The sequence below is a fragment of the Equus caballus genome, chromosome 7 (genome assembly GCF_041296265.1).
Source record: "Equus caballus isolate H_3958 breed thoroughbred chromosome 7, TB-T2T, whole genome shotgun sequence".
NCBI lineage: Eukaryota > Metazoa > Chordata > Mammalia > Perissodactyla > Equidae > Equus > Equus caballus.
In genome coordinates this window covers 87,033,311-87,048,253 of record NC_091690.1, presented here as the reverse complement: position 1 = coordinate 87,048,253, position 14,943 = coordinate 87,033,311, and the positions used below count along the sequence as shown (strand labels likewise).

The 14,943-nt window shown below is 37.1% G+C and overlaps 1 protein-coding gene across 50 annotated transcripts in view; it reads left to right on the top strand.

The window, feature by feature from the left end:
* The window catches only part of SOX6 (SRY-box transcription factor 6), a 570,771-nt gene that overhangs the window by 478,235 nt on the left and 77,593 nt on the right, over positions 1–14,943 (top strand). For 25 of the 50 annotated variants that reach the window (XM_070274840.1, XM_070274842.1, XM_070274841.1 and 22 more), the window contains 3 exons: positions 3,907–4,056; positions 9,596–9,821; positions 13,819–14,006. In XM_070274840.1, the coding sequence (XP_070130941.1) occupies positions 3,907–4,056; positions 9,596–9,821; positions 13,819–14,006 (564 nt within the window). The remainder of the gene's footprint in view (positions 1–3,906; positions 4,057–9,595; positions 9,822–13,818; positions 14,007–14,943) is intronic. The other 25 variants (XM_070274862.1, XM_070274850.1, XM_070274860.1 and 22 more) reach the window with 1 other exon arrangement.

The following is a 14,943-nucleotide window of genomic DNA, read 5'->3' as shown; positions in this document are numbered from 1 at the left end:
TCTGGAATATTCTTTATCAACCTTTCCACCTGCATACTTCTTATTTAAAATGTTACATCCTTAGAGAAGCTGTTCTGATCCTGCAGACCATGTTAAATACCTTTGTTAGATGGTCTCTTGACAGTCTGTATTTTTCTTTCTTAGCACTTATCCTAACCATAATCGATAGTCACTGCCCATGCATTTAGGGCAGGGACTATTTCTGAGTTGCTTGTTCTTGTACTTCCAGTGTTTAGCATAGTCTTTGGTTAATAGAAAGTATTTAATAAAGATTTGTCATTGAACAAATTGATCAGGGCTAAAAATGTACTGGAAAGGTGCAAAGGTTGGTTCATCATCCATTTCTACTTTAAATGATAATGTTGGAGAGAGCTGGAGAGTTCTTCTAGCTCCAGTACTAACTAGTTGTGTGATCTTGGGCATGCTACTTCTGTTCTCTAGACCTCAGCTCATCGGTAGAAGGAGGAGGTCATACTAGACTAAATGATCCATTCAGGCCCTTTCAGTTCCAGGTGCTAGGTATGTCATTGTTCAGCTTACCAAAATTTTAATGCTGGCCACTTTATTAAAACTGAACTAATAATAAAGGTGGACTATTTTTAGCCATAAAATAGTAAAAGCATTTCCTAAAGTGCTCCTTAAAATGTGAGTGATTTATAATTTTGAAAAATATTTAGCCAGGCTTATTTTTACATGTCTGCACTGCATGTCTTTTATATATCTTGGATAAAGAAACAATTCAATATCCCAAACAATCACTGAATATTTTTCAAAATTGAAATGGAAAAATCTATATTTACGAAAACAGTCTTCACCAAAGTTTAAATGTTTGCGAGACTTTGACTAAGCCTGTTATAAGCTTTACTACATTGTTGATTTTTTAAACTTCAACTGTGTTTGGAAATGAATGTTCATTATTATCATCATTATGACAATGAGCTATGATCTGAGAATCCTACGTGGAATGACATTTTTGTAAACCATTAGATAATAGTTAACCAAAGTTTAACCTTTTTCCTCCTTAAACCATTAGTCTATGAAGAAGTTTTCTAACTGAAGCTACCTATTTGAATAACTAATATTTTATGTTCTTTCAAAAAGGGATTTTAGAGAAACTTTAGAGAAGCATTTAGAGAAACTTTAAGTTTATAAGTAACTGATCTGAGAGGAAAAATTGATACTACTCTTTAGTTACTGCTCCAGTGGTATAATTTATGTTAGGAAAGTTCAAGGCAGGTGGTGAAGCTAGCAGTTATTGAGGAGCTATCTAAACTACATTTTACCAAATGACTTCAAAGAATCATTTCTTGTGAAACAATATAATTTAATTTGGACTGAAGTTATTTTCCTTTTATTTTTTAAAACTCAACACCATAAAATTTTTCACTACTTGTATCATAAATATAATCGTATACCACTTCTGTTGCCTCGTTTATAGAGAATATCTCTCCTTCCTAACATCCAGTGATTTTATATCATATTTAATCCAGAAAATATTGGTTGATTATCTCTTATTTGCTAGGCGTTGTTCTTAAATGTGAGGCATTGAAAAATAATTAGGTTGATCATGGCTTCAATGAGCTTACGATCTATCAAGCATGGTAGGACAAATGTGCATAACTAAACACAAGGTTAAAGACTCAAGAAACGTACAAATCAGATGTGAAGGATCAGTATCTTACAGTTCCTCCAGAGCTATCTGCTTGTTCCAAGACTTGGAATCCTCCTCAGCTCCTAACACAGAGCCTTGTATATAGAACATATTCGATTAATATTAGGTTAGAAGATGAGCTTCCTGTGAAATTGTTTTGTAAACCTGTATCTATTCAATGAATTGCATTCTGTTTATCCAATTCAGATCTAAAGTCTTCAGTCTGAAAAGCAAGATACTTAGATCTAAAATCAAATATTTCATTAGAATGTGAAAATTTTTATTTTCACGAGTGTCTTCTATCTTTACATCAGACTCTATTTTCTGATTTTTATTTCAAGGTTCATTCTACTAAATCTCATCTGCTATCCTATTGTCCAGTTTACCCAGCTCTGTCAGTTTTATGGAATATGCCTATACTTCTTCCTGCCTTTAAAGTATCAGCAGTTACAACTCAAAGGAGATCGGAGGAATCACAGCTTTGAGGAATCAGTTTATAGGGTCTTTCCTCTAGTAGGTGTAACCCACTAGAAAAGGATAGAAAATAAATGCTTATCAATGCTTTAGAGGAAGCAATTAAAACTACTCCATTTCTAAAAGGCAATGTATAGTTTAGTTAATCTGAGGGATTTCTGAATTTAGTCAACTTTTTAGAAAATAGATTTGTTTCCAAAGGTTTGTTTTTCTGCTTTTTTCACTAGTTGATGTTCCCTGAAGGACTCAAGACTGAGTAAAATTGACTTTCTTCTGATCTTATGAATTATTGAGGTAAAATGAAGGCATAAATGATGTCTAAGGGCTCTTGCCTCTCTAAGATTTCATGACTCTTCAGTACTCAGTGGTAGAGCATTTGGTCATTATACTTGGCCAACACGTTTTCAATTCTCAACCATCTTCTCTCTATTTAGCACAGAACTTTCTTCACTGGCCTGATCCAAGGAGGAATTTTTCAGAAGCTTTGCTTGCCCCTCTTTTGAAGACACCTGGCTGAATTTCGAAATAAAAGGACACAGCAGAATTCTTTTTTTTCCTCCTAAGATTTAGCAGTTTGACTGACTCTTACTTGTGAATTTTTCTTGCCACTGAGTCATTGCACATACAGAATTATGAAACTTTAATTTCTTTAGAGGCTTGTTATATTAGAAAAATTGTTCCAAAGAAAGCAACAATCATGACATAAGCACATCTGGCTCTTGCAAATTATTCTTTATTAAGCTTTCATTTAATTACATGTGCCGAAAGGTCTGTTTTTGATTACTGTAATTTTTTTTATTTGTCCATCTGAATGATAGTAATGCTGGAAATTACATATAAACCACCTGTTTTTTCTCCCCTACTAATATGGCAAAGTTTGAGCTATTTTCTCTGTGGTTGATGAACTAGGAAGCTTTCTATTTATTATGATAGAAATATGACTATCAAAGTAATGGCTTAATCTTGATGATAAGAAGAAAAGAAAATATTTGAATGGAGTTTTCAAGCATTAAATAGTGTTAAGATTGAATTGTGTGAATTCTGGTTAACCATAGCAGATTAACACGTTCATTTATCCCCAATTTCACCCTAAACCTAATAAAATTGACAGTTAAGGATTTAACATCCTGTGCTAGGAAAAAGAAGCTTGATTTTTATTATTATTATTATTATTAGCCATAAATCTAGCGATATTCTCTTGAGGATTATGTTACGTGCTGCCTAGAAATGAGACCCTGAGAAAAGAATGACTGCCATTAGCCATCAGAGATCTTGAGGGCAGTGCTCTTGTCATTCAGAAGGACTGGCATCCTTAGAAAAGCTTGGTCAGTATTGACTAAGAGCAGTGTTCTTCCAGGAGTCCCTAGGAAAGTTCAGATTAGTTTCTTAGTTCATGAATATTAAAATTATGGGAATGGACTTAGCAACATTTAAAGAACTTTTTAAAAAAGATTTTAGGAACTAGAAAGAATCTTAGAGACCATTTAGTCAAATTTCTTCCTATACAATTGAAGAAACTGAGTTCTAGAGTGATCAAGTCCTTTGTTCAGGGTCATAACGTTATTGCCAGAAGGACCAGGAACAGAACGATGGCTCCCATACCAGTACTGTTTCTTTCTGTTACATTTATTTTCTCTCTGTTATTTTCCTCTTTAAAAAATAGTGAAAGAGAAATTGCAAGGCTGTCAGAGAAATAGTTATCTAACAATACGGTAAGTTTTTTTTGAAACTCCATTTCAGCTGCATTTTAAGAGATAATGTTTGTCTTCCCTGTTTTGCAGCAGCTCTATGCCGCTCAGCTGGCCAGCATGCAGGTGTCACCTGGAGCAAAGATGCCATCAACTCCACAGCCACCAAACACAGCAGGGGCAGTCTCACCTACTGGGATAAAAAATGAAAAGAGAGGGACCAGCCCTGTAACTCAAGTTAAGGTACTTGCTTTGCAGGATTGTGGAAACAGTTTGGAAAATAGCTTCACAAGAAAGGTAGTGAACTAGGCTGTGTTGGGAATAAGCAGCAGGAAGCATAGCAACATAAAGAAACCCCGAAATGCTCCTCTTTATGGTAAATTTCATGATTGAGCACTGAGAAACAGGTGTTTCCCTTTTGATAACAATAGTGCTATATTGTGAGATCTTTACCTAAATCTGCAAACTCACTTCTCAAGAGTTTTTCCTCTTTGGATTTTGGCTTTTATTTTTTAATGTTCATTGGCATGAATGGCCATGGTTTTATTACCAGTCTTTGTCATAGACTTGTGACACTTCTCTCTAAGTTCCTTAAACAGGTGGGGCACCAACTGAGTACCAGAGAAGGAGGATCTCAAACTTTAGATTTAAAAAGGGGGACAAAAAAGAACCTAATGCTGGATTTTATATAGTTTGTCGATAAAGGTCTCTCCTTCAAATTAGTTATAAATGTGGGCTCTGAGAAATGAATGATATAATTCTCTAATCATGCCTTGATGCCACGTAGTTGTGGATAAACAGGCTCTCCCAGGTTATGGCTAGGACATTAATAGATGCTTTTCCTCACTGATTTTCAGTGTCTTAAAGTGGGGCAGCCAGGAGGTACTTGGCGACCATGGAAAATTGATAATCCGCTCCAACTTTGTGCTATAGCTGGTACCTATGGGTGGTACTGGTTGTTTTTTATGATTGCTTTTACTTCCTATATTGAATTAAATTCAAGAAGTTCAGAGAAACAATTGTTTTTTGTAATTGACTTATCTACTTAGAGAAATGTGATTACCACAGAGGTGTTGTTGTAATGCGCCCAAAGTACTGCATTTGGAGAAATTTTGCAATTATTAGATCTTCACATGGGAAACATCTAAGGCCAATAAAACAGCACTGAATGCTACAAAACCCCTGAAATTGTTTTATTTTCTAAAATTTGCAGATAGGAATTTTGAGATTTCAAAAAGACCTTTAGAAAATATGGATCCCAAATACCAAAGATAAAAAAAGTAAACATCATTAAGAGAGTTCTGCCTGTGCCCTACCCAAAGGAATTGATTTAATGTTATCCATGCTTTTAGATTCTCCAAAGAGATAGATGAACATTTGTGCTTTGTTGTTAGAAATATTGAGGTATGATAATAGGCATTTACATTTAATAAGATAGCATTACTTATGGAAACAGCCTATCTATTTTGTGTTCTGAGAGTTTCTGTTTGTGAATAAAAGTCAGAACACTACAACTCAAACCAAGACACTTTGTTTAATTATAGTTGTTAGAGTATGAGTGTATCAAACATCGATGACTTGAGGTATTGAGTATTAGATATTTGAACATTAAAAAGTCATTTTATAAGTGAGTTGGCCAAATCGAACTGCACCAAACCAAGCCTTTACTGGATGAATAAAATGTTCCCTGGTTAAACTCCAGTTTACATCTGCTTTTACCATTCCAGCTTTGTGGGCCAACTGAATTTTATTACTCACTTGACCACATGCAAATTCTCAGGGAATTCTCTATATAATTTGACTTGACTATATTTTATGTTAATAACAAAGGAACATTCCTTATACTTATTAGAATGTTTATTGTATGTGTGGGTAAAAATATATAGACCAAGACATCAAGCAAATGTTTTAAACTTAAAAAATAGCTCCTACCTATTATTGAAAAAGTTCTGAGAATAATTTCACAATTTGCTAATTGAAAGAATTATGGTCACTAAAATATCTCATGTTTCTGTCTAAAGTGATTTCTTTCCCTCTGTATATTCCATGACCACATGACATAGTGCATAGTTTGCTCAAGGTAACAAAAACAAACATAGATGATCTTATGTACCTTCTTTCCCCCAGGATTTTTATTTGCTATAATTGTCAACATCAGAAGTCAAAATATTTCTGTTCAAATGTCAGTTCTCCCACTTATTTTACCAGCCGTGTCACCTGGGACAAGTTACTTAACCTCTTTCAGCCTTAGTTTTCTCCTCTGTAAAATGGAAGTTAATATTATTATAGGTCTTAAATGTGATAATACATCCTCTAGCCTATAGTGAGTACTCTGTAAATGTTAGTATAATGATGATCATCATTATGGTCTGATGATAATAAAGAAGATGGTGCTGGTGTTAGTAGTGGTTGTTATTGAAACATCTAGTTGTATAACAAGAGAGATCCTAATGAAATAACCTGGAAGATTTCCATTTTTAGCCATGATGGAGGAACAGGGATCAGATTTACCCTCCCAACTTAAAGAACTAAAACTCAGGACAAAATATATAAAACAATGGTTTTCAGACATTTACAATTGGAGGAGTACAGGACAGTGATCCCTGAGAGAAGAGAAACAAGTGAGGCAAGCATTATATTTGTTCCAGTTTACTGTCTAGAGGGAGTTTCCAGGTAGTAGTGCAGGGAGGGGTACCTACATGGAGCTTGGCAGGCTCCTTGAGTAGAGAGACAGAGTTCAGGGATGCCAAGGTAGGTTCTGAGGGATGCCATGGAATTTGTGAGGCAGGGTATCAGAGAGGAGAGGACTGTACAGAGAGAACAGTGAAGATCTGAAGAAGGTTCCCCTGTATTTTGAGTATGAGTGTATCATCAGCATATGCGTGTGAGGAAGCTATCTGAGGCCAGGGGAAAAGACCAGATGTAGCAGGCAAAACAATTGCAAGATTCACAAAGGACTAAGAATGGTTTGTATTCCCATTAGCCAGAGTGGAAAGATCTCCTCTGACACCTGGGACATCAAGTAGAGTCCCCAGAAGGATATTACCTCAGTAGTGGGGCCAAATTATCCCTAGATTAATGGCTGCTCTGGACCTGTTGAACAAAGCTTAAAAGTAAGCCTAGAAAGGATCAAATTGTTCTGCCTCTCAGAATAAAGTCCGCAAGTATTTAAAGGAGTACACAAACTCTGACACCCAACAGTGTAAAATTCACAATGTGTAGCATCAGTTCAATAATTACCAGGCTTTCACAAAAGCAAGAAAATGTGAATAATAATGAGGAGAAAAATCAATCAATAGAAACAGACCCCAAAATGACACAGATGGTAGAACTAGTAGATAAGGTAGTAAAAACATCTATTGTAGGAGACTTTCCACACTAGCCAAGTGAGGAGATAGGCAGATCTACTCCCTAAAAAACACCCACAATGTTCCTCTCAGAGCAGGGCAGGCTGTGAGAACTAGCAGCAGGCCTGCTGTGGTGGAAAGGGATTCACTTGCTTGGGAGTTGGTAGGTGCTTCCTGAGCCCAGTGGCATTGTTGGTGGAAGTGGCAATTATTGAATTATAAAAATAAATAATAGATTAGAGTATATTCAAAGCTGAATAAAACCAGATGTTATGAGCTCCACATGTTTGAGAAGGTAGAGGAAAACATAAGTATTATAAGGCAAGACACGGAAGAAATAAATTGAATGTCTGGCGATGAAAAATAGAATGTTTGAGCTGAAAAGTACACCAGAATAATACTGACTGGGATTAGCAACAGATTAGACATCACAGAAGAAAAGATTAGTGAACTTGATGATGTAACAATGAAACTATCCCAAATGAAATACATAGAAAAAAGACTGCCAGTGCTGTGGGACATCAAATGGCCTAATATGTGCAACTAGAGCCCCAGAAGGAGAAGAAGGGAACGGAAAAATATATTTGAAGAAGTAATGGTTGAAAATTTTCCAAATTTGAAGAAAACTCTGAACTCAGATATCTAAGAAGCTCAGTGTACCCCATATAAAAGAAATATGGAGAAAACTAACTAAATACCTAACATATAAATCATTATTACTTAGATATGAATAAAGGAACTAACTAGTCTAAATATCCTTTGAGTTCAGAGCAAAAGGAAGTAAGTTGTAATTAAGCATGTCAGATCATTTTGACATTCATAATGGATATAACTGTGTTTCCTGAGAACCTATCCTATGTCTAGATGTAGATAAAAGTACATTGCAACATAGAGGTGCCAGATTATCTGTTTCCTACCAAGATAAAAAAAGAATCTAGGGTATCACTACATTGTCAAATGACTTATTTTCTCTGATCATTTAGAAGAAAAGGGGCCTAGGATTTGGAGTCTAATAAGGTAAAATTCAAATTTTGTCCCTCCATGTATGGCTTTGGACAGTGATTTTATCACTCTGACTCTTTCACACCTTGTAAATTTAGAAAAGTACGGCTCAACCTCATAGTTATCCATAGTTAAATGAGCTAATACGTGTGAAAATATCTAGCACAGTGCCTGGTATGTAATGGCTCCTCTGTGCATGTTATTTTTATTTTCTCTTTCTAATCCTCCTTCCTGGGTAGTGTTTACTGGCATCCCTTTTTGTCCCTCTGTAAGCAGTGACCATTAGTACTGGAAGAGACTTTAAAGATCAGCTAGAATCAGGCCCTCTTTTTCTACAGATGAAGAAATTGAGCCCCGGAGAGGTCACATGTTTGCCAAAGAGGAGAATATTCTGTTTCCAAGCTCTACTGTGTGTTTTAAACAATGACATTAAAAGCAAATTCTCTGTGCCTTCTCAGAAGCAAAACAGGAGTTAACATTTGCTGACAATTTTATTTTAGAACACGGTAATGCAGATCTTAAAACTGAACATTTAAATGAATATGCTCATATTACAACTAAATTTCTAGAATGAGGAAGTGTTGTTATGGGTGTTTTATGGCAGGATAAATGAGACAAAGGCAACGAGCTTAGCTTTCAAGCTCCTGGTTATACTAGAGTTACACGCCAGATATTTGAATACTGTGCTCAGTATAGAAGGACAAGCATCTTAAAATAGACATTCTGTAAATATACGTAGCAAAAAATATAAAGAGACATCACTTTAGGCATGAAAAATAAATTGCGTATAGTATGGTATGTAAAACATAATTATAATGTGTGCTTGCTCTTTGAAAAAATTAATTTTAAACATGAATAGAGACCAGAATATAGACCATGAAGAGTGCCCACGCCCAAAAAGCCACATAGAAGCCATGCTGTGGCATGCGGCTCCCTGGGCAGACGCCCAGAAGATCAGAAGAAGGCTTTCCGTGTTTCCATTTTTAAAGTACTTGCAATTGTTTGATTTAAAATATATATTAAAAAATTAGCTGCAGAGCCTATTTATAGTTCCAGGAACTTTTCAGAGAGAATAACACAAAAGCACTACAGAGCTGCTGAAATTTTAAATAATTCTTTGTAAATGCCCTAGGTTAATTTAGATCCCTGAAAACACATTAGGAAATTAAGCTGTAATGTGAGCTAATTCAGATTTTAATTTGGCAAAAAGAATGATCCAACTACACAGTTAATGTAAATAGAAGCATAACACAGGGAAATTAATGAGGTTTCCTTCCGATGAATCTTCAAGGAGGTAGATAATTAGCTTCTTTTGTTATTATTGTAGGAGAATGTGGCATTGTCTCTGAGGTGTAAAATAACTGCAGCTTACTAGGTGATAATGTGCTTCATTTGTCTTTTTTTTAATAATTATTTATGTTAAACTCTTGTAGGATGAAACAACAGCACAGCCGCTGAATCTCTCATCCCGACCCAAGACAGCCGAGCCTGTCAAGTCCCCAACATCTCCCACCCAGAGCCTCTTCCCAGCCAGCAAAACCAGCCCAGTCAACCTGCCTAACAAAAGCAGCATCCCCAGCCCCATTGGAGGAAGCTTGGGAAGAGGATCCTCTTTAGGTAAATGGAAAGGTCAACACCAGGAAGAGACTTACGAATTAGGTAAAAGAAAGCAAACCTGTTTAGTGATGACTGATGCTTGTTTCCAAAGTGTTCCTTAGTCCAAGGAAAAAAAAGTAAAATCTTTTTACTGAAACATAACCCAATTTCGTGTCTTGGGTGATTAGAACTTTTGGAAAAGGACATAATATAAATCCTGCTGGGATGTGCTCTTTAGATGATGATGAGTTAGATCTAGCAAATCAGAGACTTGGGAATTTCTGTTTGGTCAGTGCTTTGCCGCTAAAGTATCTCTAGGTAGAAAGAGTGGCCGTGAACCCTTTACAGGCCTAATTGGACCTGGCCTCAAAGCTGCCTACCAAAAGTCCGAAATTCCTTTGAAATTTTATATTTTATTTTTAAAATGTATGTGAATTTTACACCCAATCCCATGTTAGTTTTGCATTAAAGCAAATATGCATGGCACACTTCAATGATATAATATGAAATAAAATTGGTATCTAATAAGATATGACGTAATGATCCTCTGGCTTCTTACACTCTCTGATATATTGCCAGGTATCTCTAGGGATAGTCATACCCCAGTGTGAGAAGTATAGAGGAAAACATGAGTTTTACCATCAGACAGACTTGGACCAAGGACCTTCACTTACTGACCCTGGGAAAGTGATATAATATTGTTTAATTCAGTTTCCTAATCTCTGAAAGGAGATTATTATTTCCTAGCTCACAGGTTGTTATGAGAATTAAAAGAGAAAAATGCATATAAAGTGCCTAACAAGGTGTTTGGGACCTAGAAGTCATGCAATTTAAAAAGACTGGGCTGAGTGAATACCAGCACATTTACACATATGTGTAGAATGAAACAATAAATGTGGCAGCACTTGTCAGCAGCAGAGGGCCAAATCAGTATTAATGTGGTTGTTGCTCTTTAAAGCTCTTAATTTTCAAATAAAGACACAGATTCAAAGGGATTAGGGACTAGCACTAGCATTTCTTTACGATGTTACCTTCTTTGCATTGTTGAGTCATGGAGGCTGAAATGCTTATTATAATAATAAAGTCATGTGTAAGTATAGCCATTTACAGTTTAAAAACCATTTTTGCCTATCTTATCTCGTTTGATTTTTCACTATAATCTTATGAGTTAGGTAGTATATTATTATTACTTTCATTGTATAATAAAGTAAATGGTAGTTGTTACAGATAAAATGACTTGCCTAGAGCCTTGTAGCTCTTAATTATTTTTTATTTTTTTATTGGGGTAACGTTGGTTTATAACATTATATAAACTTCAGGTGTACATCATTATATTTTGATTTCTGTGTAGACTACATCATGTTCACCACCCAAAGACTAATTACCATCTGTCACCATACACATGTGCTCTATTACCCCTTTCACCCTCCTCCCTCCCCAATTCCCCTCTGGTAACCACCAATCTAATCTCTGTATCTATGTGTTTGTCGTTGTTGCTGTTGTTTTTATCTTCCACTTATGAGCGAAATCGTGCGGTATTTGACTTTCTCCTTTTGACTTATTTCACGTAACATAATACCTTCAAGCTTCATCCATGTTGTTGCAAATGGCAAAATTTCATCTTTTTTATGGCTGAGTAGTATTCCATTGTGCATATATATCACATCTTCTTTATCCATTCATCCTTTGATGGGCACTTAGGTTTTTTCTAAGTCTTGGCTATTGTTATTAATGCTGCAAGGAACACAGGGGTGCAAATATCTTTTTGCATTCGTGTTTTTGTGTTCTTTGGATAAATACCCAGAAACAGAATAGCTGGGTCACATGGTAGTTCTATTATTAAATTTTTGGGGAATCTCCATACTGGTTTTCATAGTGGCTGCAGCAGTTTACATTCCCACCAGCAGTGTATCAGAGTTCCCTTTTCTCCACATCCTCTCCAATATTTGTTATTTCTTGTCTTGTTAATTATCATGTAGCTATTAATTAGCAGAGCAAAGACTAGAATCCAAGTTCTTTTCCATATAACTCAGTGCTCTTTTTGTGAACTCACAGTTGGAATATTTGCTGAACTGTGGTGAGTCTAAGTGAATCTTCTGATGGTGAGATGTAAATCTTCCTCATTGGAGTTTGGGGCATTAGGAACCGTAAACAGCCTATTCTCATTTGGGGTCAGGATGCCTCTTTCAGGGGCCCAGAGATTTTCAACCCAAGTCAGTGATACTGCTGTGGGAGAGAAAAGTGAATCATTTCCAGTGTGTGAATATGATTGATTGCTGGATTGTTGGAAGTTGTGAGATGAGAGAAAAAAGCTAACATAAGGATAAATAATAGACTTGATCTTGAAATGGCCCTCTGATAATCCACTTCTGAATTTTTTTGGAAAGCATCTGTTTGCTATACTGAGCATCTTGAGGATAAAGATGAGTATGTCATAGGCCCTGCTCTTAGAGAGTTTATGCTTCAGCAAAGCGAATTTCTTAGATCATGAGCTAGAATGGGGCTGAAATAATAGCACTCTTGTCCAGACAATATTGGACAGAAATTTCTTTTTTTTTTTAATTTTTAATTTATAGCTTTTATTTTTTTTTTATTTTATTTTTTTCCTTTTTCTCCCCAAAGCTCCCCACTACATAGTTGTATATTCTTCATTGTGGGTCCTTCTAGTTGTGGCATGTGGGACACTGCCTCAGCGTGGTTTAAAGAGCAGTGCCATGTCCGCGCCCAGGATTTGAACCAACGAAACACTGGGCCGCCTGCAGCGGAGTGCGTGAACTTAACCACTTGGCCACGGGGCCAGCCCCCAGAAATTTCTTTTTTAATCAGAAAAGCTCCAGAGCAAAAGATATGGGTTTTCTATATCCTAAAAAGTGACTGACTTTTAAAAAATTTCCATAGATAGCCTTGCGGATATTTTCTAACTTTAAATGCATATGCACATGCACTGCACACACGTAGACACATGGTGTGAGCTTGGTTATAGTATGGTTCCCTCTGTCCTGTCTGTGTGTGTGAGCTGTGTGCACACACACATACACATGTACACACATACATCTGCTGTGAAATGCCTATGCCAGGATATGAACAAGTGGATCACGTTAAACTTGACCACAGCAGCTGAAATTTATCAGTCAGCAAGCAAATGCCTTCTTTTTCTCTAAAATTGGAAAAGGTTATCTAAAGTATTAATTTTAACCTACAAAAACATGCAAGATATGGAGGAAAATTAGTCAATTTAATTTGGAATGTTTTCCCTCTGTGTTGCATGGAATATAATGAAAGTAAATATCTATTATCACTTTATTTGAAGCTTTGTACTTATGTGAAAACTGTTCCTGCACATGCAGCCTCACTGGCTCGAAGACAGAGAGTTGGGAGCAGTGGGTGTTCAGGTTGAGGGTAGGGAATGGATTGTCATTCTCTTGGTAAATAACTGAGGCAGCATGATGAGCAGAATGCGTCATTAACCAGCCAGTGATTGGGGAACGGAGAGTGTGGTGTATTCCTTCCCACCCCCTCTCTCCTGCAGTGGACATAAGAACACACAGATACAGATGTCACTAAAGTGCACGTGTGGCTTCACAGATTTTTTTCTGCTAGGCCAGAAACAGCTTTCCTGCATTAGCACACCACATATAAGGAGCAGCCTGAACAGATATCTCTGTACCCCTCCCCACCCCCTACCTCCCCACTCCTCCCCCACTAGTCGTTAGGTATAGCAGGACAGATACAGATAGATAGATAGATAGCTAGATAGATAGATAGTTAGATAGGTAGATAGACAGATAGATAGATGCACACACACACAATTGGAATCTAGGAACCTGCATCTCTGAGGAGGTGGGTTGACAGAGCCCAGTTAAACTGGGTGTTGGGGGATCCTCCAAGGGCTAAAAATCCTGGCTTCCTGTGCTCTCTGCATAGTATTGCGGTTTTCTTAAGAGCAAACGTGCCCCTTCCTTGTTCGGAGAATGCAGCATTCTTCAGGGGAGGGGAGAGTAGCGGTATTTTTTAAGAGCCTAACCTCGCAATCCTCTAATAATGCCTTCTATGTGTGCAGATATCCTGTCCAGTCTCAACTCCCCTGCCCTGTTTGGGGATCAGGATACAGTGATGAAAGCCATTCAGGAGGCTCGGAAGATGCGAGAACAGATCCAACGGGAGCAACAGCAGCAACAGCCACATGGTGTTGATGGGAAACTGTCCTCCATGAATAATATGGGGCTGAACAACTGCAGGAATGAAAAGGTAAAGCTTGCTTCCCTCTTTCACGGGCTCTGGTAGAAGCTTTGGCTCCTTTTCATCTGGCTCTTTCCAGGCCCCCATGCATCAACCTGCAGCCAAAGATTTGGGCTTTTGGCTTGAGGGCTGACTTGTCTCACATTCAAACATTACTGCTGATTAACAAATACACCCTTATACTTAGTGTGGGTTGCCTCTGAGGCACCCAACCTACCTACCTATTGCTGTCTTTCTGTCCCATTCCAAAAGATTTAGAAAAACCTTCTAATAAAGGGGATATGTGAGGTTATTAAAATAAAAATAGAATATCAGAATATTAACAAAAAAGGAAGAAGCATTTATGCTCACGATGAAGGCTAATATGTTACTGTGACTCACCATTGAGTGAATTTCTAAGCTTCCTCTCAGTCAGAGCAGAAAGTAAAACAAAGCAATTTACAAAATGAATTCATTTATTTTTTGATTCAACAAGTAATTTATCCAGTGCTCATTCTATAATAGACATTGTACTAGGCACTGGAGATACAACATTGAACAAATCAGACAAAATCCCTCCTTGCACAGAGCTTACATTCTTATAGGAGAACACAGACAGTAAAGAAATAAACAATGAAACACATAATATAATGTCAGTAATATCAGGAGGTGAATAAATGCCATGAGAAAAATAGGAACAAGTTAAGGAAATAGGGAGTTACAGGGTTGTTCTTTTAGGTGGGGTGATGAGGAAGTTCTGAATAGGGATCTGAAGGGAGCCGTGGTGCAGGTCACGTGAAGAGCAGGAGGAAGAGCAGCCAGGTAGCGGGGACAGTAAGTGTGGAGGCCCTGAGTACAGGACCAGCGACAAGGAAGCCAGTGTGGCAAGAATGGTGCAAAGGATTCAGTGGGACAAGGAGTAAAGTGACACCCTAGGCAGAAGATGCGACAGCCTAGGTGAGGGTGT